General features: G+C 55.4%; 1 protein-coding gene across 1 annotated transcript; it reads right to left on the reverse strand.

Moving 5' to 3' along the window:
* Positions 1 to 1,898: 1,898 nt before the first annotated feature.
* On the reverse strand, positions 1,899 to 24,247 carry LOC135892626 (hepatocyte nuclear factor 6-like). Its single transcript, XM_065420424.1, has 2 exons — positions 23,314 to 24,247; positions 1,899 to 2,197 (listed from the first exon to the last, which is right to left on the reverse strand). Exons 1-2 carry the CDS (start codon positions 24,245 to 24,247, stop codon positions 1,899 to 1,901), a joined length of 1,233 nt encoding a protein of 410 aa, XP_065276496.1.
* Positions 24,248 to 24,707: the final 460 nt, after the last annotated feature.

Below are 24,707 nucleotides of genomic sequence, written 5' to 3' on the forward strand. Positions count from 1 at the left end.
TCAGGACTCGTGATTTCAAAGCGCCAAGGCTCAGATCCTCAAAGGCATTTAGGTGCCTAACTCCCCACGGCAAACCAATGAGAGTTGGGTGCCTATATGCCTCTGAGGATCTGGGCTTTAGATCATAGAGTTTAGCAAGCGGTCAGCTGATGCTATTGGGCTGTCCACATGGGACAGGACCACAGGGGGGCTGGGTACAGAGCACCGGGCTGCCAGCCAGCCCTCCCCCGCAGAAGGGACCGGTCATATTTGCAGGGATTTGCTGTTTTAACTGAAAGGCTCCCTGGGAAAACCTCCACACGCGCCCTGGGGAGAAGCCACCCGCGGAGCCGCACCACGAGGTGTGATTTGTAATCCAACACTCCCCCCCGCCCAGCACTGAGAATCCCCACCTCCCACAGGTGTTAACAGGAGCTGCAGCTGTTCAGCACCACGCACTGGGTCCAAGGCGCCATTTGTACAGCGCCTTGCGCAGTGCCGAGCAGGAGGACAAGGCCGTCCTCTCCGAGCGTAGCAGCGAGTTGAATGCACTTTGCACCTGTGCAAACAGCAGCGCAAGGTGCTGGGCATGGGGGAATCAGGCTCACTCAGAAACAGGCCCACAGTCTGGACACTTAGGCCAGAAGAAGAAGAAGCAGGTTTGTCTACACAGGAAAATTAATCCAGATTAAGGTAGAGCATGAATTTAAAGCAGAATAGATATCCTGGAGTACCTTACCTGTAGATAAACCCTTAATTAAGTTGCCCAAGATCATTTTGATTGATTGATTTTACTGCCAGTCAGTGACACAGAGGGAACCAGGCTGGGGGAATGTCCCATTCGCCTTGGGACTTCTGACCCTGAAACCAATCATATCCCGGAGGCAGGATCTCCAGAGCACCTTTCCTCTCAACACTTGACAGACACTGGCTCATTCAGCGTCCCGGCACCCCAGTGAGATAGGGCAATTGTAAGGGCTCTGACAGGTGGGGAAACTGAGGCACAGGACCGATGTGCCCCAAGGTCACACACCAAGTCAGTGGCAGAGTCAGGAACAGAACTCAGGGCTCCTGACTCATCAGCTTATGGTGACATTGCTAGAAACCTTGTAAGAGCCATGTGTAGAACCCAGGAGTCCTGGCTCCCAGTCAACTGATCTATCAATTAGATTGCATTTCCCCTCCCAGAGCCAAGGACAGAACCCAGGAGTCCTGATTCTAGGCTATTGTTCTAACCGCTAGACATCACTCCCCTCTCAGAGCCAAGAACCAAATCCAGGAGTCCTGGCTCCCAGCCATAGCTCTCCCCGCTTCCCCGCACCACCGCCCCCCTCTCAGGGGCACAAATAGGACCCAGGAGTCCTGGTTCTGCTTCTCACCTCTGGGCAGCACCACCTTCCCCAAAAGGAAACAACCACAGGCTCAATCATCAAGGGCAAACAAATGCTTTTTAAAGAGCCACAACCTCCCCCAGGCGCCCGAATCTTCAGCCAGGTGCTTCCCCTGCCTCCCAGGCAGTTATTGGAATCAAGGGGGGGCCCAGCTCCCCAGCCAGTGCCAATCAGTCTGGCCCCATTTACCCCAGCTGAGGATCTTGCCTGTGATTATTTAAACTCAGCTCCGCAGCTGGGGTAAATCAGCGTTGCTGCATTGGAGTCAACGGGGCCAGATCCCCAGCTGGGGTAAATCAGCAAGGCGCCACTCAGTGCAAAGGAGCTGTTTCATGTTAGCTGAGGATCTGGGCCTGGTGGGTTCTGTTGAAACAGCTGGAAAAAAAAAAAAAACTCGGGCAGGAGAAGGGGAAAGAAACCACCGGAGAGGAGAAATTAAAAACAACCCCCCCCCCGACACCCCATCAAACCCCACCCAATCGACACCAGCCTGGCGCGGTGCCCCCTGTCCGGCGCCCTGGCTTCCCCTCAGGCTTTGGTGCAAGTGACAGCAGAGGAGGCGTGGGTGCCCGAGGTTGGGGGGCGCCCCTCTTCCAGCCACTTGTCCAGGCTGCGGCGCCGTGCATTCATGAAGAAGTTACTGACGGTGGAGAGCTCCAGGCCCAGCTGCTGGGCGATGGTGACCTGCAGGTCCTTGGAAGGCCGCTGGTTCTCATGGAAGATGGCGTGAAGCGTGCGGCGCTGGATGTCCGTGAAGACCAGCCGGTGCCGCTTAGGGACGTGGTTTCTGTCGGCTTTGCTTTGCTCTTGCTCTTTCCTTTTGCAGGCTGCGGCAGAGGGAGAGAAGAGGAGACGCGGTCAGAGAGGCGGGGAGCGGCCACCCAGAGGCGCTGGAGCTGGGCGTGCGGGTGGGTTTAGTGCCAGGGAACCAGCCCAGCCAATAACCCCGGAGACTGGAATCCTCCCGCTACCCCCAGCCCTGACGAGCTTCCCACACGCTGCTTGGAGCCCCCGGCCCCACTCCAGATCCTCAGCCCCAAGCCCAACTTGGGGGGACCTGCCCCGCTGGATTAGCGCAGGGGCTTGCCCAGCTGCTAAGAAACCCTGCAGCAAAGGGCTATCCCGCCCCACGGGAAGTTTCCTCCTGACCCGCATGTGGAGCTTGCCCTGAAGGAGGAGGGTGCCTGCCCCAGCACGGGAGGCCTGATCCCCTGGCAGGGGACGGGAATTTCATCCAGCCCTGATCCAGGATTCCGTAACCACAAGACCAACCTTCTGGGCTCATAGGGACTACCCGTTTGGATCCGAACCAAGGTCTAGCTAGCTGCTATCCTACCTCCCACAGGGGCCAGTACCAGCTGCTTCAGAAGAAGGGGTCAGAACCTGGCAGTGGCAGATGGGGGAATATAGGGGATATAAGGAGACTCACCCCCGGCGTTAGGTCATGTCCCAGTCTCCTTCCTCCCTCCTCCAGGGACGAGTCTCCTTTGCCCTGCACCTTGTGCCGTCATTTATACCAGTGCAAACTTCTATCACACAAGCTCCCAACTGGGCTCAGGTCCCCGGGGTGCCGGGCGCCGCACGGACACCCAGCGAGAACCAGGCCCTGCCCCAACAACCCACACTCTGTTGCCATAGCCGGGCCTACGAGTTTCCCCTAATTGTCAGCTCAGCTGCAGAGAGTGAACGTGAGCTCAGGAGATGTCAGGATGACCCAGAACAACCACCGCGGGTGGGCCAGGGGGCAGAAGTGAGACAGGCAGAGATTGAATTTGTCCCAACAAACAGGTCTCCTGATATAACTCAAGGGCTGAGTTCAGATCACGCCGGTTGAGCCAGAGATGTGTGAGATCGGACCAGAACTGGCGTGAGACATTAGGCCTAACTGGTGGACAAAATAACCCCGGAGACTGGAATCCTGAGGGGAGTTGTTATAACATGGGGCCTAGCAGGCCTACCCCAGTTAGGAGCTCAGCTCCTGAAGAGCAGGTAAAATTAACACACCGGGGGCAGAGCGTTGAAGCTTGCCCGCCCACCGCCCGTGCTCTGTGGATGAACGGAGGCCTTGTGGCTTCGGGGAGGCCAATGCGGTATCCTTCACCAGGGCTGAGATCACTCCATGCTAAAGAAAATTAGAGATGCCCCAGTTAGAGCCCTCGATTCCCTGGGGTAGGCCAGCCCTGCCCGTCTGTCCATCTGCGCCAGTCTGGTGCGTCTTTTGCTCTTGACACAACCTACGCCGATACCACACGGACACAGCTGGACCCGAAGTAATCACATTGACTTGTGCCAGTCCTAGCTACCAAGGCTGCTACTCCGGCTAGCTTCTAAAACACAGAACCCGGTGAGCGCCGCCAGAGGGCCTGCCGACCATTTAAAGGGCTATCACCCTCTCCCGCCACACACCACGTAACCGCAGCCTGACGCAGGTTGTAGCAGCCTCCCCACCCGCTCCGGGTGAGTAACCACCGCCCGGCTTCAGGTAGGGTGTCAATAACCGTTCACAGCTAAGGAAACCAATAATGCACGAGAACCGCCACTTCATTTCGCTAGAGCCGCGTCCAACTGCCCGCCCGCCATTAATATTGCATCAGGCACTTCAGGAGGCGCGTTTGGGATGATGGATGGGCTGGGCCAAGGGAGCCCAGTGATGGAGCAAGAGGCCGGCATGGGCGGGGGGGAGGGAGGGCTGAGATGTTAAATGCTGCTGTATTCAGCCACAGATCCCGGCTGAAAGGCAGGCAGAGCTATTTTGGGAGTCCTCGGTCCAGTGCTTCATGGGCCAGGCTCCTGGATCGATAGGGCCCAGCTAATCATAGAATCATAGAATATCAGGGTTGGAAGGGACTTCAGGAGGTCATCTAGTCCAACCCTGCTCAAAGCAGGACCAATTCCCAACTAAATCATCCCAGCCAGGGCTTTGTCAAGCCGGGCCTTAAAAACCTCTAAGGAAGGAGATTTCACCACCTCCCTAGGGAACCCATTCCAGTGCTTCACCACCCTCCTAGAGAAATAAAGACATGCTGCAACCCAGCGAGGCCAGCTAAGCACTTACGACTCCGTATCGTACAGCTGAGGCTAGGGGACGTCAGGCCAACGTCTGATTGACGCAGAGGGTCACCGGGCAGCTGTCCCTTTTAACTGCTGCGCCGCTTCTTTACCTTGGTATCTGAGTGCCTCGTGATCATTAATGGCTGGATCCTCCCAACCCCTCGGTGAGGCAGGGCAGGGCGATCACCCACATTGTGCAGATGGGGAAACCGAGGCATAGAGCGGCCAAGTGACTTGCCCAAATCTGTAGCAGAGCAGGGAATGGCACAGAGCAGGCCTGGGCCCTAACTACTGGACCAACCTGAAGGTCACTCAACCAACCCTGTTCCAAGGCTGGCTCTGGGAGCTGGGCTCAGCTGTCCTTGGACCAGGTTTAGCTGGGACTGAGAGCCCAGTGGCCAGACGTGCCAGAAGTCTGGGCCTCAGTCAGTCGCTAGAGGATAAAAAGGTGACTCTGTAGTTGCCAGCAGGAGAACTGCAGAGGGAGGCTGCAGCCGGGCTGAAATCAGCTGGCGGGGGTGGCTATGAGGATGACAAAGGCCCGGAAGAGATGCAAATTTCTCTGACAGAATCACCTGACTCGAGGAGCTGGGACTTTACGCACCAAATGGCATGGGAGCTGGCGACGCTGCCCTGCATGCCAAGCACACCCACCCAGAATGCACCTGCTGGTCTAGCCAGTGTAAGCGGGGCCGGCTGAAGGCCCCACGGATTTTCACCTGCTTCTGTTGCTCAGCTTTGACGTTTGTGGAGCTTCAAGGCCTCAGGATCTGGCTGTGGGTTAACGACTGGTGAGGATCCTAAATCCCCTGTTAGTGTGAAACAGCAGGAGAGTGCTGTTCATTGCAAACCTGGCCCTGGCAGCCGCTGGTGTTTGGTTCTGGGGGAGTTAGGGGGTGTCTTCCACACCGGGGTTCTGCCTGAGACAGCCAGCCCTCAACCAGAGCCCTGCACATGCCTCTGTCAGCCCTGGCAGTGTACCATGTGATGCAACACCCCCGTCCGTCCGCCCCCTCTCCCCCCCCACCTCCTGCCCTGTGCACCCACCAGGCCAGCTGTACAGACATGCCTCTCCCCAAGTGGCACCGCTGTACAGCGATGATCTATGGCTCTGTCTTACGGTTGTGAAACATGAGGGCCCTGCCTTCCCCTCCTCCTCCTCCTCCCCCAGTTCCTTCCGTGCCCCCCGCCCCCAACCAGCCCCCACCCCACCCCCGCTCCCCGCCTGGCTCCTCATCTGGGGCTGCACGCTGATAGAAAATATTGATCAGATCCAAGCAGCGCGTCTGCAAACAACAGCCTATTTCGCGTTAACCCTTGCCGGGCCGGGCTTCAAGCGGCCACGGATGGCATTTGCAGGGGTGGGGTGGGGGGGGGTTGGGGTTTGCTCAGCAGCCCTGGGGGAGGTTTGAAAGGAGCATAGTCTCCGTCAGCAGGGGACTGGAGACCCTAGGTACGCTGGTTCAGATTAAGCCCCTGCTCTGCCGGTTAGAACCCAAATCTCCCACTGAGGTTGCAGCGGGTTCCAGAGTTAAGCAGAATGGGGCAGTTCCCACGGCTCACGCCTCCTGGAGCTCTTGTTTCAGGCTGGCTGCAAACTCTGGCAGGCATCAGTCCCATTTCCAAGCTTTTCTTCCTTCCTGCTCCCTTCAAGCGATGGCAGACGCTGGGGCCCATCGCCCCTCTGCCTTAACCCGGCCCGGAGGGTGCTGATTCGAGCCAAAGCAGCTGCTCTAGCCCACGGGGCAGCCGCTACCCTGTCACCATCACACAAAGTCAAAGAGGCCCCGAATAGATCAATAGCTATTTTGTGTGTGTGTGGCGGGGGTAGGGGGATGTCTCCTGTCTTAGTACATAAAGACCCCACCCAAGACACGGTCTGACAAGATGGGTGTCAGCCACAGAAATTCAGATGCAGGCTTTGAACACCCTCAAACTTCAAAGGGGAGGAGTTTGGATCCAGGATGGGCAGGGGGTGATCCTGGTGACAACCCCTAGTTCTAATGAGTAACAACGGGACGATAGGACTTGTCCGCCTGGTCTGGATCGGTCTCCTCCTAGCCAAGCGACCCAGCCTTCCCGCAGCGACCAGCCCCACCGGCTTCAAAGAAAGAGAGTGCCCAGGGGACAAGATTTTGTTTTCAGGACATCTTCCATCAGAAGATCTCAAAGCCCTTTGCAAAGAAACTCCCCCCCCCCCCTTTTGTGTCTTGCTCTTGTTAAGAGCCGATCACAACCCCAGTCTCACTCCCCCCCCTTGCTTGCTCCCCCTCCCCCACCAGTATATTCCCCACCTGCTCTCATAACAGCTCTGCTGGCAATGTCACCATGTGCCCACAGCAGGAAATTCACAAGACGGCTGGATTGGCAGAAAATTAAAGGCCTGATTTTTCCCAGGCGTTGGGCATCTGCAACTCCCCCTGGGTTTGGCAGGAGCTGGGGGGAGACTCCCCTGAACGAGTCACGTCTTCTTTCTGTGCCTCAGTTCCCCAGCCGCTAAAATGAGTATAATAACCCTTCACTTGTCTGTCTAGACTTCAGGACAGGGACGGGGCTGGGCAGGGCCTGGCACGACGGGGCCCTGATCTCGGTTACTGTGTGTCTGGGCAGCGCCCGGCACAACAGGGCCCTGATCTCGGTTACTCTGTGTCTGGGCAGCGCCTGGCATGATAGGTCCCTGATCTCGGTTATTCTGTGTCTGGGCAGCGCCCAGCGCGACAGGGCCCTGATCTCGGTCACTCTGTGTCCGTGCAGCACTCGGCACGTCAGGGCCCCGATCTCAGTTACTCTGTGTCTGGGCAGCGCCCGGCACGACGGGGCCCTGATCTTGGTTACTCTGTGTCTGGGCAGCACGCGGTGCGACGAGATCTCAGTCAGGGCTTTGAGCTCCCCTCCAGTTTCCTTCAAAAAAAAAAAAAAAAAAAAATGGAGATATACCTATCTCATAGAGCTGGAAGGGACCCTGAAAGGTCATTAAGTCCAGCCCCCTACCTCCACCAGCAGGACCATGTACTGATTTTTTTGCCCCAGATCCCTAAGTGGCCCCCTCAAGGATTGAACTCACAACCCTGGGTTTAGCCGGCCAATGCTCAAACGACTGAGCTATTTCTCCCCGCATTTCATGGGTCACTGACTTCCCCATTTCACGGGTGTGACCAAGAGGGGGATTTTGGCCCTAAGATTCCAGGCTGGGATCAAGATGCCTAAATGATTTAGGTGCCCAAATCCTATTGGGTCAGCTCCAGCCACCCTACCGCTGCAATTGGCCTAAAGGACCAGAGCAGCCTGTTCTCTTGGTGCCCCGCATGCCAGAGGGGGGTGGGGGTCCGGCACGTCGTCCCTGCTCTAGTCCTTGTACCCAGGCACCAGGACAGAGGTGCCGGGAGTGGAGCAGGTGACATAAGGGTTAGGACCTGTCGACGGCCCAGACAAACGCAGGCAGTGAGGGAGCGTGGCCGTGAATCACGCTGCCGAGTTAAATCGCCCAGCAGGGGTTGCCATGGCAATGGGGAAGGCCAGGCAGATCGGTAGGATCCTCTCCGGACACAGGAGCCTGGGGGTCACCGGCCCCCATCCACTGGGAAGGGCAAGGGGCTGGGAGAGTCAATGCCCAAGGAAAAGATGAAACCTTTCTCCTTCACGCCTGGGAAGGTTTACACCTGTGCTGGGGGGGGGGGCACACTGCTCCCCAGTCAGCATCCCCCACACACACACTTTGGGGCAGGGCAATGGACACCAGGTCCCAAACCTTCACCCCCAGGAGGGCCAATTCTGCTCTCTGGGGCAGCCCCCTGCACTCAGTGGGGGCTACGGGGGCCCGTGGCTAGGTGGACCATGATCCTACCACGTTTTCTTTGCACCTGCTTCCGCCGTTCCCACATGACCTGCTGTCCTTTAAGGTCACTTCTCCTGCTCTCCCTGCCCACCCCCCCTGAAAACCCCATGACCAATCCTTTCCCAACTGGAGTCAGCCCCCAAGTCTTAAAAGACCCATATCTGGGGGAGCTTCCCCAGCCCTGAAGGGGGACAAACATTGGGAACAGCCAACGGCTCCTTTAAGCATCTCCGCTAGGATAGGAAACCGTACCGAGCTAAAAACCAGCCCCTGGGCAGCGGGGAAGATATGGCTGAGTCCAAAGGGCCTGATCTCTCTCATAGAATCATAGAAGATTAAGGTTGGAAGAGACCTCAGGAGGTATCTAGTCCAACCCCCTGCTCAAAGCAGGACCAACCCCAACTAAATCATCCCAGCCAGGGCTTTGTCAAGCCAGGCCTTAAAAACCTCTAAGGATGGAGATTCCACCCCCAGAGGAAGGCTGGCTGGTCCGACTCCGGCAATATGGCCTCCATCATGGCACCGTGGCTACCAGGCAGCCATGGCCAGGTTGGGTTTTAAGGCGGCTGAGAGGAAGACTCTCTGCTGACGCTGTCTCTCAGCTGGGCCCGGTTCTTATTCACAGCTCCTTTCAGAGTAGAGTAAATACACCCACTCTCAGGCCACTCCCAGAGCCACCCTGTGCAGGAGAAATGACTTCCAGGGACTTGCCTCCACAGAGAATTTTGCCCTCGCTTTGCATAGACGATAAACACAGGCTGGGGGAGGGAAAGGGGGGGATGCAAAAAGCGGGGGCTAATTTTGGCAAATCCAAAATCAATGCTTCCCTGGCAGAAAAGCCCCCCTGGGGAACCGGGCGCAGGGAATTGTGGGCTATTGACTACTAGCTTGTGACTGTCACTGACTGACTGACTGCAAGGAGGAGAGAGAGAAAAAAAATCAATGGCTTCCCTTAAATAAAGCACCCCGGGGGGGTTGGAAACCAGCCAGGAATTCGCTCCTCCTCCCTTCCCCCATGGCAGCCTGGATTGAGTCTGGGTCTCTGCAGTGTGAATGGAGTCTGGCACCTGCCCTGCTCGCCAGTCTGTGTCCCTGCCACGTCCATCTGGTACCCAGCCCGGCCGAAACAACGGACCCAGCGATTGCACCATTACTTCGCGCTTTCCATGGGAATGTCTCCGAGAGCCATGGAGCTTCCCCACCCCGCACTGTGGGGTGTTAGGAGAGATGGGTAAACGGAGGGGGATGCTACTGCCGCGGGCGTGCAGAGACTCAGGGCCAGGAATCAAAACCCCAGGCATCCTGGATCCTAGGCCCAGACGCTAGATCATGCTCCCCTCAGGACCTGGAAACAGAAGACAGGAGTCCCCCAGCCCACGTCTCCTGCTCCAACCACTAGGCACCACGCCCCTCCCGGAGCAGAGACCAGAACCCAGATACCCTGCTCCTTTGCTTTAATGGGGCACTGCGGATCGCCTGGCTGCAGGAGCCGCTCCCCGTTCAGCAGGAAGATTTGACTCATTGGCCCTGTCTGCATCCTCAGCGGACATGGAGTCTGTAAACCCCTCCCGCACTGAAATCTAGCGCCCCCACATCCCCGCTCCAGGGATAGGAGAGTTAGCTGCCTCCAGAGCTGACATGGGCAGAGCCAGCGTTCCCAGAGCTCACTGACCTTCCATCAACAACCCCATGTGAGCAGGCCTCCTCAGGAGACCCTACAATAACAAATCAGCTGGATACAGGAGTCAAGGGGAGCTGATAAGTCCAGGGAGGGTGACCAGACAGCAAGTGTGAAAAATCGGGACAGGGGGTGGGGGCTAATAGGAGCCTATATAAGAAAAAGACCCAAAAATCGGGACTGTCCCTATAAAATCGGGACATCTGGTCCCCCTAAGTCCAGGAGCACTCCGTGGGGTTCTCTCTCTCCATCGGGCTCCCATCACAGCACCTCGCCATCTTTATCCTCCCCATCCCTGGGAGGCGGGGCAGGACTATCCTCCGCATTGTACGGATGGGGAACTAGGCACAGAGAGACTAACGCTCTGCTCCGCAGAGGTCTGGAGGCAGGTAACTCCCCATTGAAACCAATGAGAGTTAGGCATGTAAATACCTTTCAGGAGCTAGATCTAGGTGCGTCTACACTGCATTGTAAAGCTGGGCTCAGACTCAGGTTTGAGCCCCAGCCCCCTATCCATCGCCACACAAATCAGTCTGATGTGGGTCAGCAAGCCCTGGGGACCTGGTCGGATCCTATGGCCCATCTTGGAAGGGTGTCTGAGCCCGAGTCCCTCTGAGACTCCAATCCAAGCCTTGTCATTTTGCAGTGTGGACGCAGCTCAAGCCGCAGACCCGAGCCGGAAGGTTTGCGCAGGGCAGTGTGTACGCTGCGAGACGCGGGTCCAGCCACCGCAAACCCAGGTTTACGACGCAGCATGGACGTGAGTCCACAAGCCCGGGTCCCACAGATGCAGGTTCACAAGGCAGGGGAGACATCCAAGGGGTACCCCCCCCCCAAGCCTGGTTTCAGAACCCGAGCAGGAACGGCCACACAGCAAGTCTGTAGACCCGGGTGCTGAGACTTGTTGCCATGGTTTTTAGAGGATGGTTTTTTTGCAGTGTAGACACACGCTTAGGGTAGAGATCTGGCCCAGGGCTGCAGCCCGGGCTCTGGGACCCTCCCACCGCTCGGGGTCTGAGCCTGAACATCTGCACAACAATTAAATACCCCCTGCACCCGAGCCCAAGTCAGCTGGCCCGGGCCAGCCGCGGGTTTTTCACTGCAGCGCAGAGGTTCTCTCAGTGACTTGCCCGGGGTCAGGAAGTTTGTGGCAGAAGGAACTGAGCCTACCTGGGACATCTCCTAAGTCACAGGCTTGTGGCCTAAGCCCCAGCACCAGCCTTCCTCCCTCTCTCGTCTCTGTCTGCACCCAGCCAACATCCTGACTCGACCTGCCCATGAAACCTAGAACAGCTCCCCTCTCGCTAATTACTCGGCTCCCTGAAGTCGGGCTCATGGCTCACCCAGCAGGAATTTGCACAGATCCCGAAGATGACAAAGCTGCCACAGCATGGAGCATTTTTGCACTGGCAGCCCAGCCAATTCCCAGCGGTCTGACTTCATTCTCCCAAGTGTCGCACCCAGCCCGAGCTTTTTACCCAGTCGTTGGGTCTAGGTTACAGCGCATCAACTAATTAAAGCCCAGGAGAGGAGTCAATTGCTCTGTCTCAGGAACATGAATGCTTCATTTTAATTTTTGACACTAGACTAGGGAGCGTGGATAGTGGTTGGAGCAGGAGGGGACTGGGAGATGGGACACGTGGGGTCTAGTCCCAGCTCCAGGAAAGGGATGTGTTTATAATACCACAAATAGCAGCTCCTTTCCGGTACGACTGTCAAAGTGCCCCACCCACCCACAGGAGGGTCAGTATCTTTTGCCCCGTTTTGCGGATGGGGAAAGTGGAGTTCACAGAAAAGAAGCAACTGGCGCAAGTGGGAACAAAACTCAAGATTCCCAGTCTCCTGTGTGGGTTTCCCATCTCTGCCGCGGACTTCCTGTGTCCCTTCAAGCAAATCCCCTCCCCTCTCTGTGCCTCAGTTTCCCCATCTGTAAAATGGGGGTGCTGACCCTCCCCTCCTGCAAATGACTTCATTAACGGATGCTAGGAAAGTGCTAGGAGACCCTGCGATCACAGGAGCTTGTAGGGCGAAGGATGACAGCTGTTAGACTGTTTGGTCTCTGGGTGGGTTTGACGGCGGCCCAGAAAAGCACAGATCCTAGTGCCATATGATTCCTTCTGACCGACCGTCGGGCAGAATTCAGATGCTCCTCCAGCCCCAAAGAGCTACAGCAGGGAATATTCCTGCGCTTCAAAGTAATGCTGAGCGGCCACTGGATTTTTTGGTGCGGGGGCCAAACCAAAACCTTTCCCCCCAAAAATCCTATTAGTTCCTAACCGAAAACTATTTTTTCCATTGACTCAGAAAACTCAACTTTCATTGGACATTTTGAGTTGCCTTGAAACGAAGATTCCCACTCCCAATTTTTTATTTCAATTCAGCCGTTTCAGGTACTTTGCCCCCCTGCAGGGCATCATCATGGTGCTGGATGTTTTTGTCTCTGATAACAGGGGCTGAGAACCAACAACTCGCTGCACACAAAGCAGCCATCAGAGGGCAACAGCTTTGGGTCACTGACGACCAGGCTGTGGAGCCCAGACCTGGACCCCTGAAGGGGGTTCCACCAGGGCAGGGGTGAGACGCATGGGGAGGAGAGATGTGTGGGGCAGGGGAATTTTGGCCTGAGCCGCATCGGGTTCTGGTTTCCAGGCGGCAGCCGATCCAGAGATCACTCCAAAGAGCGGGGCTGATGGACTGGGCCCAGTTCTGGTCTCTCCCTGGTTTTACACGAGCAAATCTCCATGGTTTTCAGTGGGCTTTGGCTCAGATCCTCAGTGGATCCACACCAGCATTATTAGCACAAGAATCGGGACCCCTGTCTCCATCCGCCAGGCTGCTCCCCTTCAAATCAGGGGCCTGGCTCTAACGGGAGCAGGGGCAACTCAGTTGTTTTCCAGCCGGTTCTGTTCAGCCTCCGTTGCAGCTGCTGCTGCTCGCCCTCCCCGCTGTCGACCCCCAGCCTCGCTCTTCGATTCCTCTGCAGCAGCAAGGCCCCATGTTTTGTCTGTGGCTCACGTACTGGAGCGGATTCTGCAAAGGGGACGCGCTGCGCCTCACTGCGGCGGAGGTGGGGGGAAGCGGGGCTGGTTGGAATGGCCAGCCTGGCTCCCCCGGGGCCTGGATTTCTGCACTGAAACGCACAGGCCTGGAGGCTCTGGTGTGGAAGCCGGAGGAGTGGGTGTGGGGGGGTGTCTATGCCCTTGATGACCTGTGCACCCCCTAATGCAACGCCCCCACAAAGCAGCCACCTCTCCCCATTTCCCAGCAAAGCGGTAACAGCAGAGCATTCATACCACTACAGCTTCATTACACTTACCCCTTGTACCAAAACATTTTTACTCACCAGTCAGAGCTAAGGGATAAGACACTAGACTGGGTCTATTCCTTGCCCTGCCACGGGCCGGTTTGAGTGACTTGGGGAGTGGGGCATTTACACTTTGTGCCTCAGTTTCCCTCCCCCACACACACCTTTCATCTGTCTTGTCTAAGTTCTCTGGGGCAGAGACTGCCTCTCACTCTGTGTCCGTGCCCAATGGGGTCTCTAAGGCTCTAGTCCAATACGAGTAATAATGGCCTGCTACAGAGCTATGGTCTCAAGTTGCAGTGCGGGAGGTCTAGGTTGGATATTAGGAAACACTATTTCACTAGGAGGGTGGTGAAGCACTGGAATGGGTTACCTAGGGAGGTGGTGGAATCTCCTTCCTTAGAGGTTTTTAAGGCCCGGCTTGACAAAGCCCTGGCTGGGATGATTTAGTTGGGGATTGGTCCTGCTTTGAGCAGGGGATTGGACTAGATACCTCCTGAGGTTTCTTCCAACCCTGATCTTCTGTGAGTATCAGGATTCGACTACCCCCTGCAGCACAAAGTACAGTTTGTTAGGTAGCAGCCTCGGGTTTTTAACCGTGCGGGGTCTTCGGCCCGGGAAGCTACGCTTTGCGTGTGGATCCCTGCACCCGCATCGAGCCCGGTTAACGTGAATGGGGTTCTGGGGCGGGGGTTCCTGCACGGACCGGCTTGTGGGACTGACGCCTCGCCAGCGCATTTGTTACAGAGCTAGCCTGGTGTTTTCCCCTCGATACGTCGTATCAGGGGGATTGGTGCTCTCCTGGCCCCCAGCACGCTCTCCAGAACTAGGGCCCAGCCGTCCGAGCCCTGCGCCTTGTGAACTCCCTAGCGCCAGGCGGGGGCAAACGCCACCAAGTCAGGACAATCGCGCTTTGTGCCGTGAAGATGGCCGGGTCAGAGAGACTCAGACCTAGAGGAGGAAATGCCGGTTGATTGAAAGGCTCCTGGGCCAATCCCAGAGTTTGCCCCCAGCTCTGGAAGGGGCCAAGAGGATATATTAATGTCTGTAAAGCACAGTTAAGGTGAAAAATGGTACAGAACTCCTGTGGGAGGTAACTAGGACTCCTGGGTTCCATCCCTAACCTGCTGTCTTGCCCATAGCCTTGCTCTGTGCCTCAGTTTCCCCATCTGTAAAACAGGACTAACGATACTCACCTTCCTGGGAGAGCCACGGATGAGACGTGCTACCCACTATTACGCTTTGGTGTGTTAAAAGTTTTTACTGATTATGAGTTGCCAGCATGTGGCTCCATTTGAAGTCTGGGCGGTATTTGTTTTCAGACGGCTAAGGCCATAAGCAAATTGAAATCCAACTCTTACTTATATGGCTATAGCCTTGGTCTGTATTGTTTATAGAGTCAAAGGCCAGATGGGACCCACGGATCATCCCCCTGACCTCCTGGATAGCCTGGGCCATGAACACTTCCCAGCTGCCCCCACATTCATCCCCATAACCCGGGGTGGGCAAACTACAGCCCGGGGGCTGCATCTGGCCCTTCAGATGTTTTAATCAGGCCCTTGAGCTCCTGCTGGGGAGTGGGGTCCAGGGCTTGCCCCGCTCCGGCACTCCAGCTGAGGAGTGGGGTCAGGGGCTTGCCCGGCGCCGCGCAGCTCCCACAGCTCCCATTGGCTGGCAACCACGGCCAATGGGAGTTGCAGGGGTGGCGCCTGCAGATGGGGCAGCACACGGCGCCTCCTGGCCGCACCTCCGTGTAAGAGCCGGAGGGGGGACATGCCGCTGCTTCTGGGAGCTGCTTGAGGTAAGTGCTGCCCGGAGCCTGCACCCCTGACCCCTTCCCACACCCCAACCCCCTGCCCCAGCCCTGGTCCCCATCCTGCCCTCCAAACCCCTTGGTCCCAGCCTCCTCCTGCACCCCAGAGCCCTCACCCCCACACCTGCACCCTAACCCCCTGCCCCAGCCCAGAGCCCCCTCCCTCACCCTGAACGCCTCATTTCTGGCCTCACCCCCGAGCCCAACCCCCAATTTCATGAGCATTCACGGCCCACCATACAATTTCCATACCCAGATGTGGCCCCCAGGGCGGAGAGTTGACTCAGCGAGCTAAACTAGGACATAGGGTCTGGACACACTTCAAGCCGGTGGCGTGATTCCCAGCTTGATACTGATGCTGGCTGCCATCGAGCCTGCATGATAAAAACAGAGCAGAGGGGCTAGGGGCCCTGAGTATTGCCTCCTATCTCAGACAGGATCACACTGGGGCCGTGTCCAGCCAGGCTTCTCTCCATTGTTAGTACGCTCCAGCTCAAAGGACAGACATAGCCAGAGATGTATTACGGTAGTGTCTACGGTCCCCAATCAAGACTGGGACCCATTTGCTACAGTGAGAGAGAGCGTCCCTACCCCAAAGCACTTACAAGCTAAAGAGACAAGCCAAAGGGTGGGAGGGGAAACTGAGGCACGGAGGGGGCAGCAACTCGCCCAGGATCAGTGGCAGGATCCCTGACCTCCTGAACCCCCCGTTCAGCACCCTGACCGGCTGGACCTCAGCCCCCATGTGCTAGGCGCTGCACACAGATAGGAACAAAAAGACAGTCCGGTCCCAAACCCCAGGTACCAGACCAGTCTGAGTTTCTGGAGGCTCAGGCTAGGCAGGGTACCTGTCCCTTTGACAGCCTCGTCACAACTGCATGTTGTTTGTAAATCCAAAGCACATTTATCTAAGGAAGCTGGAGATAAAAGGTCAAACCGCACATTAAGATCTAGTGTGGGCCGACTTTTTATTATGTATTTTTCAGGCAGAGAAGCGGCCTCTAAGTATTACCATATTTTTCCTAACAACCGCTGTCCTTCTAGGAGCCCTATTTCAGATCACCCTTAGTTTTGGAAAGGGGCTGCTTTAGGCTGAAACAGAGAAAGTCCCGCAAGTTCGTTTTGAAATTTAGCCTAGAAAGGTTTGATCCTGCACTCGTTAGAGTCAATGGCAAAACCCACGTAGACTTTAATGGTGCAGAATTGGGCCCTTAAATTAATAAGATCTCAGCTGATGTCCAGTTGTAATTTTCCCACTGTTTCAGGAAAGCTATTAAATGTATAGGGAGTCAGTATCGCCCACCCCAAGCAATCAAACAACATGAGTTAACGCCCTCTCCCCAAAAAATCACGTGGTTGGATCAAAAGGCGTGGCATTTTAACTAGAATAAATCCTGGGTTGTTTTTATTTGCCATCTCCTCTTCGAGCCTTTAAGCAGTAGTGTAGCTAGGGGGGGAGCAGGGGGAGCGCCTGCTCCCCCGAGCCCAGAATTCCCCAAGTGGTGCCTTTTCCCCTCGTCCGTGATTTTGGCGCCACTCCATCTTTCGGCGCATGCGCAGGGCCGCCGAAATGCCGCCGAAGGACATGCGTCTTTTTTCTCCGCCGCTCCTCCTCGGCAGCAACCCTGGCTACGCCACTGCCTTTAAGGGTCACATTTGCAAACTTCTCTTAACAACTCCAAAGGTTAGAAATAATAATATCAAAATAATAACAAAAATGCAAGATTCTTACATCACCTGACTCCAGGAGCTGGGGCTTTAAGGAAACCCAACAGCATCGCAATAAAATCGCAAAGCGTTGGCAGCACAACAGGTCGAATCCTACAACCTTTGTCCCTGAAAGTAATCGCAGTAGACTCAGCAACGCTACTCTCAGGAGTCCGAGCTGCTGGATCTTGCGACAGCTAGTCACCATCGTAGTCAATAGCACAACGCTCACTGACTTCAGCGAGAGCAGGATTGGACCCTGTGTATCGGCCACGTAGCTGGAAAGGGACTCAGTTTTAAATCAATAGGAATAATCTAGCTATACTAAAGAGAGACGCATTTCAAGTGAAATCAATTTTTTTTTTTGAAAAAACAACCAACCTTCCCTGCCATCCCATAGTATGGTAACAGCTGATTGTACTAAAAGTGACGCATGTAAGGCCGAGAATTTTGCAAAAGGGACTAGCGACTTTGGAAGCCCAACCCGAGACATCTTCCCACCTTCAGAAAACCAGGTCTCAAGACGGGCATCTCAAAACAGGGGCACCTGTTATTGACTATTTGTATTGTGATCGCACCTAGGAGTCCCAGTCAGACCTCAGGAGCCCACGAGGCCAGGTGCTTGTGCCTAAAATCATTCGTCATGTTTTAAAAAGTCCTGGGGACAGGTTCATAAAGGTTTTTAGGCACCTGAACATGCAGGTGGGCACTTTTGAAACTCCCACTAGGCGCCGATCTGCATCTTTCGGCAGCTAAATGTATTTAAACCAGAGGTTCTCAAACTGTGATCCACGGATAGTTCCTTCTAAGGTGCGCACCTGGGCGGCCGCACACGAGAATGAAGGGCCACCCACTGGCTCCACTGATTAGGTGCCTGGACCCTGGAGAACGCACACGAAAGGTGAGGTGGTGGCCTTGGGGGGAACAGGGGGTAGGTAGGAGGGGGCAGTGGTGTGAGAAAAGAGGGTGGGGGGAATTTCGGACGTGCAGGGCTGTGGCGGCCAGAGAAAGAGGCAACTTTCCCTAGCTCCAGGGCTGTGGCTGCCAGGGAGAGACACCCCCCCTCCTTCCCAGCCTCAGCTCTGTGGCTGCTGTGGTGGGGGAGAGACACCCCTCCTTCCCAGCCCCAGCTCGGGGGCTGCCGTGGCAGGGGAGAGAGGGCACCTCCATCGCATTCGAAAGGTAAGACTCCTGATATTAAAATAGGAGTTGTGTGCTTTTAATTGTAGACCAAAAAACGTTAATTATTATTAAATTTTTTATATAGCGCTTTTATCCAAAGCGCTTTACAATAGTTAGCTAACGGTACAAACAACATTTGGAAAGATCATTAAATGGTCCACCGAGACCCTCAGCAATTTTCAAGTGGTCCGCGGAAAAAAAAAGTTTGAGACCCACTGATGTAAATAATCGCTCTCTCTTTTTCTGTATAAATACATGCCTGCTATTGGTTTTATGTGGAAGGTGCTCGGATGTCACGGTGACGGGCAACAGTATAAAACCCTAAGATAAGATAAATACACCCCCCCCCCCCCAATTGACTTTCATCACGGATGCTCTGCAAAAGTAGCTTTACGAGCCAGTGTCATTTTCTGGCTCTCAGGCCCTGGCTCCGTGCTGCTGTATTGATACAGCACTGGAAAGTTTATATTAAAAAGTGGGTGGGGGGGGGTGGGGGGAAACCAACCTGTTTTCCCATTAAGTTTTTGTTTGGTTTTAAAATTTCATCAAAACATTTCTATTCCGCCAAGGTGAAGTTCACCCTGTCTCAGAGGCGTGGCACAAAACCTGTGCTCCATTTTCATCCTGGGGCCTTAAAACGCTTTACGGACGTTGATCAGCCTTCACAACCCCTCCGTGTGAGTGATCATCTGGAGAGGAGGGGAAAGCAGAAGCCCAGAGGGGTGAAAGGACCCACCCCAGGGGGCCCCACATGCTGGGGGAGGGACAGAACCCAGGAGTCCTGCCCCACTTTATTACAGGGAGCAGCGCCTGCTGACAAGGGCTGTTTTTCTGGGGAATGTGTCACTGCGTGCGGTGCAATCGGATCTGTGCAAAGCTCCCGATTTACGTTGCACGACAATCCCTGTGCAAAACCCGATACCTCGGCACGGAGGGCCCCCTTTCACAAGTCAATATTTCGCCATGAACCCCGGCGAGCCTGGCTTCTCTTGGCAAAAAGTCTTTCCCGCCTGGCCAAAATACTTGATGCTCAGTTTCCTCCCCTGCCCCATCGAACTGCAGTCTCCCCCAACCGGAGATTTGGAGTCTAGCCTCCTCCTGAAATAGGGATTGCCTCCATATCCCAATCCTGATCCCCCTGAATGCCTCCCTGCAGCTCGCTTCCCACCAGTAACGGCGCGAGTGCTCCACGCGGGATTGATGGGCGCGGGATGGTGGCACGTGAGCACAGCTGCTGGTGGGCAGCAGGCAGAGGGACGCATGAGGGCGCAATCCTGCCAGGCCCCATGCCGGGCACCACTTCAAAGTCAGCAGCAGAGGAAGGCGCCCAGGTCCTTTCTGTCTCCCACATTCTCTGGGCCAGCTCAGAGCCCAGAGCACAAGGACTGATCTCATGGGTGGCTCTTACTCAGTGGAAGCAACAAGATTGGATTGGGGGCCGGGTCCCGCTCTTTGTACAGCACCGGGCACCGTGGGGGCCTGGCCCATGACTACGGCTCCGAGGCGCTAGGGCATAATCAAAAATAATAACATAACAAATCACCAGCATGCGGCCACCTCTGGGGTGGAAACAACCATCTAGCCTGCAGGATGCTGAACAGTAGTGGAGGGATCAACTGCACTCGCAGACATGAGGCCATAGCTAGGGAACGGGGGGCTGAAGGCAGCGACTGAAAAAGGATTTAAGGATCATAGGAGACAGACATGAGCTCCCAGTTTGATGCTGTGGCAAAAAGGGCTAATGTCGTGCTTGGACGTAAACACGGGGAAGTGGTGAGTAGGGATGGGATTCCCCTGCTATGGGAATACTGCAGCCAGTTCTGGCAACCACCGCTTATAAAGGACACTTCGAGAAGGGGCAGAGAAGAGCCACAAAAATTATTTGAGGCCTGGAGAAAATGCCTTATGGGGAGAGACCCAGGGTAAGTCTACACTGCAAACCAAACCCCGCAACAGTGATTCTCAGAGCCCACGGCATCTGATTCGGGCTTGCGCTACGGGGCTAAAAATGGTAGTGTAGACATTCCTGCTCGGGGTCTGAAACTCCTGTCAATTTTAGTTGGTACTGACTTGGCTGGTGCTTTTTATGTAGCCTGTTGTAAAACTAGGCAAAGGAGTTGAGTACCCCCTGGGAGATCTCTGCTACCCCCAGAGGTACGTGCAATCCCAGGTTGAGAACCACTGTCTAGTGGGAAAATGCAGCATGAGAACCAAATGGCCTGAAGCTGAAGCCAGACAAATCCAAGCTCAGAAAAGGCTCCCATTATTAACAGTGCGGGTGACTAACCATTGGACCGGACGGCCAAGGCAAGTGGTGCATTCTCCATCTCTTGATAGCTTCAGATCACGACTGGCTGCTTGCCTGGAAGAGATGCTAGAGCTCAGCTGTGCTCCGGGAGGTCAGACTGGATGATCTAACGGAACCCTTCTGGCCTTAAAATCTGGGAGGGCAACTCCCCTTCTCTGGGTGGGTTTTCTCATCCACGCAGAACAGACCTGGGTTTCTCCGGGGCTCATCCAAAGGGCGACAGGCCGCGTGGAGCTCAGTGTCTCTCTCCCAGAAGGGTGGAGATGAGCCAACTCTACTGGGGTTCAAACTTGCAAGTCCAGGGAGCATAGGAATTGCAAACTAGAGGTTTACAGCCCCAAGCCAACCCCTCCAGCCGACGGGGCGGGAAGCCGAACACTTCTCTTAGCCCAGCCAAACCAGCATTGCTAACACAGGGCTGCAGCTAACTCCCTGGTGCCCACCAACTCTATCCTAGCGACGGTGGCTGCCTGCATGCAGACCAGGGTCGCTGTCGGCAGGCCAGATCACGCAACACAAGGCCACAGGAATGCAGTCACAACCAACGGTACTGAGAGACATTCTCAGTTAACCCGGGGGCTGGTGTGCAATGGGGCCTTCTATACCCTTCTCTGCCTCCCACCCCGCTTGGACAGCTTCATTCCCGGCTGCCCACCCTTCCACAGCAGAGGGGACCCAATCGAAGACAGCCGCTGCTGCCCAATGTTAAGCAGCCATGAGGCTGCTCCGACAGTTCCGGGGACACCGGCTTGCATGGTTCAGGAGTTGGAGCCGGACAACACAACCACCCCTGTGCCACGCTTTGGGCATCACAGGATCTGGCCCTCGGCCTTCACGGTGCTAACCTCGGGGCCTGGGCATTGTGACAAGAACCCCCCGCCAATGGCTTTCTTAGTCGATGCTAGAAATCAGAGGTGAGGAAAGGCCTAATGCAGCTAGTGCAGCCCCCCCCCCCCCGAGCTGTCCCCAGCCCTAGGAATAGTGCTTGTGGGGGATACCAGGGAGTGGAACCACACCCCAGAGAAGCCCTCTGCTTTCCCATGAGCCCTGGCAGGAATAAACGCGGTCAACGTCTCGTGCCACGATCAAGGTAAAAGGAGAGGAGCCGGAAGACGGAAAACACAGTGGGCAACTGGAGAGAGAGGTGCCTTTGAAAATCACTAAACGCCGGATCTAAAGCTCACGGCAGCCACCGGGGGATTTGACACTATAGCTCAGTCCCTGAGTTACTGCTGTTTTCTGTTGCCAGGCCGGCTCCTTCTCCTGCTAAGAAATGTCAATAAAACTCGGGGGTTGGGGGAGTCCTCAGGGGTCTAAATATCATTCCCACCAGCCACAAACACCCCCATTTTGTTTCCCCTTTCCCAATGGCCCCATCAGCCTCCCGACAGCATCATTAGCAGCTAACGAGCAAAGAGACGCTGTGATCGCAGGGCCCTGCTGTGTCATATGATGGGGCCAGGACCGTTGTCACATGGCAATTAATAGACATACGCACAAAACCACCGCTAACTGGCTCACCGGGAGGAAACTCAGAGAGATCGGGACCAGGCCAAGAGCCTGAAACACGGCCAATGCCCCCGCCCCCACCTTCGCTTTTCAAACGCACCAGCCCTTCTGAAGATGATGGGGGAGCCTCGCAAGCATGAAGGAGAAAGGAAAAATAAAAGAAGCAGAATCATTCCGAGCGGCCATGCAAACTCCTTGAACCACAGTGATGATATGAAGCGTCACCAGCCACCAAGATTCTTCAAAACGAAGGATGAAAGTTAGGCTCCTAGCTCCATACGGAGGCCACTAAATAAGCAGTCTCGTTTTCGGAAGCGCTAAACACTCACCAGCTCCCAGTGGTAAGGCCTGGTGGCGGGGGGGGGGGGGAATCAGGCCAATTATTTAGGAGCCTAAATAGGGATTTAGGAGCCTCCCTTTGGATAAGGGTCAAATCCGCAACCGGCCTCGATTCAGCAAAGTCCCTCCCTACAAAAGGGTATTAGTTGCATTGATTTTAATGGGACTTAAGTACACGCTTAACGATAATTGCATGCTTAAGAGTCTCCTGCTTCAGGACTTAAGTCCTGCTCTAGACTACTGGGGGGAGAAGCCCCTATGCCAGGTTTTCACATCACTGCAGGGTTTCTTACACCTCCCTCTGAAGAAGCTGGTGCTGGCCCCAGTCGGGTACTAGGTTAGATGGACCCTGGGATTGATCCAGCCTGGCTTGCCTAATTGCCTGGCGTAAATCAGGATTGCGCCACTGAAGCCAATGGGAGTCACACTGGTTTAGACCAGCTGAAATGCCGGCCCGCACTTTAGGAAAGCCTGGGGGGTTTGGCCAATGAAAAAGGCCGTCCTCTCCCATCTGTTGCAAGGGGGCAGCACTGTCAATCCTCCATCTGGGGAGTTTCTCCCCTACAGCTTCCTCACACTAACCCTACAATAACAACATCAGCACAGAAACATCGCTCTCTTCAGGGTTATTTGGACCCCATCCAAAGCTCACTGAAAGCAGTGGAGACTCCCATCAGCTTTGGCTCAGGCTTCCACGCCACGGGCTATGGCCCACAACCACTGAGAACGAGGTCTCCATCTTGACCGTGAGGCTGAGATGTTCAATTACACCCTGGCGGCACGAGGAGCAGCCATAGGCTACGGGGTGAGGTGACGAAATGGCTTTACCAGCATAAAGGACAGGAGGCAGGCGGAGAAAAAAAGATGGAGCCTCTTGTGCGTATGTTGAAACCACCCCGAAACAATACAGGGGAATGCAGGAGAGAGAAGGCATCCGGAGATTCCTTTGCAACCCACTCACCCCCACCCCCCATAATGTGGGTGTGTACATTGCAAGTTCTAATCAATAGCTATGATTTGTATTACCAAGCAATAAAGGCTCGGGGTGTAATTATTCAGGCATTGCGGCTTCATTCGGGCCTTCCAGTTTGCAAAGAGATTAGCAGAGTCACAGAGCAGGTGACCTTTGCTCGCTCTCTGAAATCAAGAGGCAGCGCCATATATCCCTGTATTGTTCCAGGCTCAGTTCCTGATCATGCTCATAAAAAATATCTTACCTTCTAACCTTAAAGCTGCCATTCTCTGAAACTCCGGCTCCTGCAGCCAGCGCCACATCCTTTTGAAAGTCTCCCTCCCGGACTTGAGTTTGCTCCAGGGTTTAGGGTTCCTGAGGAGGTCTGACAAGGTGCCTTGAGACCGGCACAACACCCTCTCGGCAAAGATGGCCTGCGGGATGCTGTATCTCTTGAGCTCAGCGATGATCCGCTGGGCCACTTCTTTGGTGTTGATCTCCTCCAGCTGGCTGGAGAGGATGGTGGTTTGGGTGGAGATGGGCTGGTTGGGTCTGGAATTCATGTCCGGCCTGGCATGACCATAGGGGTGCTGGCCCATGCTGTTGGGGGATCCCATGGTGGAGTTCTGGGAGGGGGAAAGCTCCCTGGAAAAGTGCTGGTCGATCCTGCCAAACATGGCAGGGTGGGCTTCGAAGTTATTGGCCGCCACCATCTTCTCGTTGCCCAAGTGTCCGGCAGAGTGGCCATAGCTATGCATGGGGGTCAGGTTAGGGCTGGGCAGGGACGACAGACTCTGCCCCATGCCAAGATCCTTGTGGTAAGGGCTGTAAAAGTTACCGCCGGAACCCAGGCCCCTTTCTTCCCTCATCAGGGTGAAGCTCCCAATCACGTTGCCCACCGGCAAGCACTGGTGGTGATGGTGCTGGTGGTGGAATTTCTCATGCAGCGGCTGCAGGGGGGTCAAGGTGGTGTAGCTGTTGGGAGCCCCAGTGGGCGAATCCCCACCAAAGCCAAGCCCCGGGTGCAAAGAGGTAGCCAGGTGGTGCTCGGCTCGGTGATACTCACTGCTGTCCAGCACCGAGGCCACCAGAGAAGGTCTGGAGAGAGCAGAGTGTAAGGCTCTGCCTTGGCCGTGCATGAGCTCCTGCTCCTGGCTGGACATGTCCCCGGTGTTCTCCAAACCCAGCTGGACATTCATGGCTACAGGCTAGTGCCTCCTCTCTTTATCTACTGTGCAACTCATTAATCTTTCGTTGCTTGAGTGTAGGGAAGGGCTTGCCAGATTTCAAGGGGGTCTGAGGAAACCTCTCTGCCTTTATCAGTGGGGATGGGAGCAGGGGCAAAGCGGGAAGTCCCCTATGTATTCAGCGACCAGATCTTGTCTCCAGTGGGAAAAATCTAACATCCACTAGTCTCGGTTGCAGCCCCAGGAAGACAAGGGCGCATCATTCCTCCCCAGCCCACAAACAAGCCCCCTTCAAACTGATCAGAAACTAGACACATTCTAACCCAATGCTAGATGGATTTGGGGGAAGGAATGGGGGGGGGGAGAGGAGGGAGGCTGGAGGATTCCCCCCACCCCCTCCCTTTAAACCCCAATCAAAGTGAGAAAGTTCATGAAGAACCTGGCTTACCTAGTGCCGGCTGCTGCTTTTTCT

The sequence above is a fragment of the Emys orbicularis genome, chromosome 20, assembly GCF_028017835.1.
Source record: "Emys orbicularis isolate rEmyOrb1 chromosome 20, rEmyOrb1.hap1, whole genome shotgun sequence".
Lineage (NCBI taxonomy): Eukaryota > Metazoa > Chordata > Testudines > Emydidae > Emys > Emys orbicularis.